Source organism: Engraulis encrasicolus, chromosome 21 (assembly GCF_034702125.1).
Source record: "Engraulis encrasicolus isolate BLACKSEA-1 chromosome 21, IST_EnEncr_1.0, whole genome shotgun sequence".
Lineage (NCBI taxonomy): Eukaryota > Metazoa > Chordata > Actinopteri > Clupeiformes > Engraulidae > Engraulis > Engraulis encrasicolus.
In genome coordinates, this window is record NC_085877.1 from 51,233,326 (window position 1) to 51,238,325 (window position 5,000).

At 55.1% G+C, this 5,000-nt stretch overlaps 1 protein-coding gene across 1 annotated transcript in view; it reads left to right on the forward strand.

The window, feature by feature from the left end:
- Positions 1–5,000, forward strand: part of kcnip4a (potassium voltage-gated channel interacting protein 4a) — a 77,012-nt gene that overhangs the window by 70,541 nt on the left and 1,471 nt on the right. Inside the window, exons 3-5 of the mRNA XM_063186782.1 lie at positions 561–630; positions 973–1,043; positions 4,386–4,493. Coding sequence (XP_063042852.1) covers positions 561–630; positions 973–1,043; positions 4,386–4,493 — 249 coding nt within the window. The remainder of the gene's footprint in view (positions 1–560; positions 631–972; positions 1,044–4,385; positions 4,494–5,000) is intronic.

A 5,000-nucleotide genomic window follows, 5' to 3' on the forward strand; every position in this document is an offset into this window, starting at 1 on the left:
GAATAACACGGCAACTCTGTTGATGTAAGCCTGCGGCAGAAAACACTTCGGGTGTAAAGGTGGATGGGTGTCACGGTTCAAATGGCATTAGGGTGATTCTACTCCGAACCATCGCTTTAAGATACAATATCTATCCCCCATACTAACCTATTACACAAGTGAAACCTTACTTACTGCCTTATCCTTAAGATACAATATCTATCCCCAATACCATTACCCATTACACACTAGTGAAACCATACTTACTAACACATGAGTGAACAGCATCTCTCCCCATAACTAAACCTCGTGTCTCATTTTCCCTCATGACTAAAAAGATACCCACCTCTGTCAATGAATAGCAAAATACTGCGGAATATGAAGTGACACGTTAATAAAGGACCAGATCTGGGATAAGATGGTGTTGAGTTACCCCTATATGGGGTATAGGGGTGTCTGCACAGTAGATGACATTGAGTGTGTGTGTGTGTGTGTGTGTGTGTGTGTGTGTGTGTGTGTGTGTGTGTGTGTGTGTGTGTGTGTGTGTGTGCGTGCGTGTGTGTGTGTGTCTGTGTGTGTAGGAGTGCCCCAGTGGTGTGGTGAATGAAGACACATTTAAGGAGATCTACGCTCAGTTCTTTCCCCAAGGAGGTAACACACACACACACACACAGACACTCAAACACACACACACACACACACACACACACACACACACACACACACACACACACACACACACACACACACACACACACACACACACACACACACACACACACACGTGCATACACTTACCTGTTTTTGCCTCTCAAAACTGGCTTCTGAATGAATCGTGTGTGTGTGTGTGTGTGTGTGTGTGTGTTGTATGCGTGCATGTGTGTGTGTGTGTTAATGTGTGTATTGCTGTGTGTGTGTGTGTGTGTGTGTGTGTGTGTGTGTGTGTGTGTGTGTGTGTGTGTGTGTGTGTGTGTGTGTGTGTGTGTATTTCAGATGCCTCCATGTATGCTCATTTCCTCTTCAACGCTTTTGACTCGGATCATAACGGCTGCGTCAGCTTTGAGGTGAGTGGCCTGAACACACACACACAAACGCACACACACACACACACGCACACACACACACACACGCGCACACATGCGCACACACGCGCACACACACACACACTGTGCAAGCAGTACTGTAACGAGGGGCAGCACTGTAACGAGGGGCAGCAGCAGTGTAACGAGGGGCAGCAGCAGTGTAACGAGGGGCAGCAGCAGTGTAACGAGGGGCAGCAGCAGTGTAACGAGGGGCAGCAGTGTAACGAGGGGCAGCAGCAGTGTAACGAGGGGCAGCAGCAGTGTAACGAGGGGCAGCAGTGTAACGAGGGGCAGCAGTGTAACGAGGGGCAGCAGCAGTGTAACGAGGGGCAGCAGCACTGTAACGAGGGGCAGCAGCAGTGTAACGAGGGGCAGCAGCAGTGTAACGAGGGGCAGCAGTGTAACGAGGGGCAGCAGTGTAACGAGGGGCAGCAGCAGTGTAACGAGGGGCAGCACTGTAACGAGGGGCAGCAGCACTGTAACGAGGGGCAGCAGCAGTGTAACGAGGGGCAGCAGCAGTGTAACGAGGGGCAGCAGCAGTGTAACGAGGGGCAGCAGTGTAACGAGGGGCAGCAGTGTAACGAGGGGCAGCAGTGTAACGAGGGGCAGCAGCAGTGTAACGAGGGGCAGCAGCAGTGTAACGAGGGGCAGTAGTGTAACGAGGGGCAGCAGCAGTGTAACGAGGGGCAGCAGTGTAACGAGGGGCAGCAGTGTAACGAGGGGCAGCAGTGTAACGAGGGGCAGCAGTGTAACGAGGGGCAGCAGCAGTGTAACGAGGGGCAGCAGCAGTGTAACGAGGGGCAGCACTGTAACGAGGGGCAGCAGCAGTGTAACGAGGGGCAGCAGCAGTGTAACGAGGGGCAACTGCAGTGTAACGAGGGGCAGCAGCACTGTAACGAGGGGCAGCAGCAGTGTAACGAGGGGCAGCAGCAGTGTAACGAGGGGCAGCAGCACTGTAACGAGGGGCAGCAGCACTGTAACGAGGGGCAGCAGTGTAACGAGGGGCAGCAGCAGTGTAACGAGGGGCAGCAGTGTAACGAGGGGCAGCAGCAGTGTAACGAGGGGCAGCAGCAGTGTAACGAGGGGCAGCAGTGTAACGAGGGGCAGCAGCAGTGTAACGAGGGGCAGCAGCACTGTAACGAGGGGCAGCAGTGTAACGAGGGGCAGCAGCACTGTAACGAGGGGCAGCAGCAGTGTAACGAGGGGCAGCAGTGTAACGAGGGGCAGCAGCAGTGTAACGAGGGGCAGCAGTGTAACGAGGGGCAGCAGTGTAACGAGGGGCAGCAGCACTGTAACGAGGGGCAGCAGCAGTGTAACGAGGGGCAGCAGTGTAACGAGGGGCAGCAGCAGTGTAACGAGGGGCAGCACTGTAACGAGGGGCAGCAGCACTGTAACGAGGGGCAGCAGTGTAACGAGGGGCAGCAGTGTAACGAGGGGCAGCAGCAGTGTAACGAGGGGCAGCACTGTAACGAGGGGCAGCAGCAGTGTAACGAGGGGCAGCAGCAGTGTAACGAGGGGCAGCAGTGTAACGAGGGGCAGCAGCAGTGTAACGAGGGGCAGCAGTGTAACGAGGGGCAGCAGCAGTGTAACGAGGGGCAGCAGCAGTGTAACGAGGGGCAGCAGCAGTGTAACGAGGGGCAGCACTGTAACGAGGGGCAACAGCACTGTAACGAGGGGCAGCAGTGTAACGAGGGGCAGCAGTGTAACGAGGGGCAGCAGTGTAACGAGGGGCAGCAGTGTAACGAGGGGCACCAGCAGTATAACGAGGGGCAGCAGTGTAACGAGGGGCACCAGCAGTATAACGAGGGGCAGCAGTGTAACGAGGGGCAGCAGCAGTGTAACGAGGGGCACCAGCACTGTAACGAGGGGCAGCAGCAGTGTAACGAGGGGCAGCAGTGTAACGAGGGGCAGCAGCAGTGTAACGAGGGGCACCAGCACTGTAACGAGGGGCAGCAGTGTAACGAGGGGCAGCAGCAGTGTAACGAGGGGCAGCAGCAGTGTAACGAGGGGCAGCAGCACTGTAACGAGGGGCAGCAGCAGTGTAACGAGGGGCAGCAGCAGTGTAACGAGGGGCAGCAGCAGTGTAACGAGGGGCAGCAGCAGTGTAACGAGGGGCAGCAGTGTAACGAGGGGCAGCAGCAGTGTAACGAGGGGCAGCAATGTAACGAGGGGCAGCAGTGTAATGAGGGGCAGCAGCAGTGTAACGAGGGGCAGCAGCACTGTAACGAGGGGCAGCAGTGTAACGAGGGGCAGCAGCAGTGTAACGAGGGGCAGCAGTGTAACGACGGGCAGCACTGTAACAAGGGGCAGCAGCAGTGTAACGAGGGGCAGCAGTGTAACGAGGGGCAGCAGCAGTGTAACGAGGGGCAGCAGTGTAACGAGGGGCAACAGCACTGTAACGAGGGGCAGCACTGTAACGAGGGGCAGCAGCAGTGTAACGAGGGGCAGCAGTGTAACGAGGGGCAGCAGTGTAACGAGGGGCAGCAGCAGTGTAACGAGGGGCAGCAGCAGTGTAACGAGGGGCAGCAGTGTAACGAGGGGCAGCAGCACTGTAACGAGGGGCAGCAGCAGTGTAACGAGGGGCAGCAGCACTGTAACGAGGGGCAGCAGCAGTGTAACGAGGGGCAGCAGCAGTGTAACGAGGGGCAGCAGCAGTGTAACGAGGGGCAGCAGTGTAACGAGGGGCAGCAGCAGTGTAACGAGGGGCAGCAGCAGTGTAACGAGGGGCAGCAGCAGTGTAACGAGGGGCAGCAGTGTAACGAGGGGCAGCAGTGTAACGAGGGGCAGCAGCAGTGTAACGAGGGGCAGCAGCAGTGTAACGAGGGGCAGCAGCAGTGTAACGAGGGGCAGCAGCACTGTAACGAGGGGCAGCAGCAGTGTAACGAGGGGCAGCAGTGTAACGAGGGGCAACAGCACTGTAACGAGGGGCAGCAGTGTAACGAGGGGCAGCAGCAGTGTAACGAGGGGCAGCAGCAGTGTAACGAGGGGCAGCAGCAGTGTAACGAGGGGCAGCAGTGTAACGAGGGGCAACAGCACTGTAACGAGGGGCAGCAGCAGTGTAACGAGGTGCAGCAGCAGTGTAACGAGGGGCAGCAGTGTAACGAGGGGCAGCAGCAGTGTAACGAGGGGCAGTACAGTTACAATCCAAACCCTTTGACATCATAGAAGCAGACACAGATGGTCTCTCCGGTACACATAGTGTATACACACACACACACGCACACACGTATGTGTGTGTGTTCGGTTAAAGTATTTAGTGTGTGTGTGTGCGTGCATGTGTGTGTGTGTGCGTGTGTGTGTGTGTTGGTGTGTGTGTGTCTACAGGATTTTGTGATGGGCATGTCTGTTCTGCTTCGTGGTTCGGTCCAAGAGAAACTAAATTGGGCTTTTAATCTTTACGACATCAACAAGGACGGATACATTACTAAAGAGGTGCACACACACACACACACACACGCTATATTTCTCGAACACTGTGTAGTAACTATATGCAACATGACCATGACTAAATGTGAATGTGTGTGTGTGTGTGTGTGTGTGTCTGCATGTGTGTGTATGTGTGAGTGTGCATGTGTGTGTGTGTGTGTGTGTGTGTGTGTGTGTGTGTGTGTGTGTGTGTAGGAGATGTTGGATATTATGAAGGCTATATATGACGTGTGTGTGTGTGTGTGTGTGTGTGTGTGTGTGTGTGTGTGTGTGTGTGTGTGTGTGTGTGTGTGTGTGTGTGTGTGTGTGTGTGTGTGTGTGTGTGTGTAGGAGATGCTGGACATTGTGAAAGCTATATTTGACATGATGTGTGTGTGTGTGTGTGTGTGCGCGTAGGAGATGTTGGATATTATGAAGGCTATATATGACGTGTTTGTATGTGTGTGTGTGTGTGTGTGTGTGTGTGTGTGTGTGTGTGTGTGTGTGTGTGTATGTGTGTGTCTGTGTGTGTGT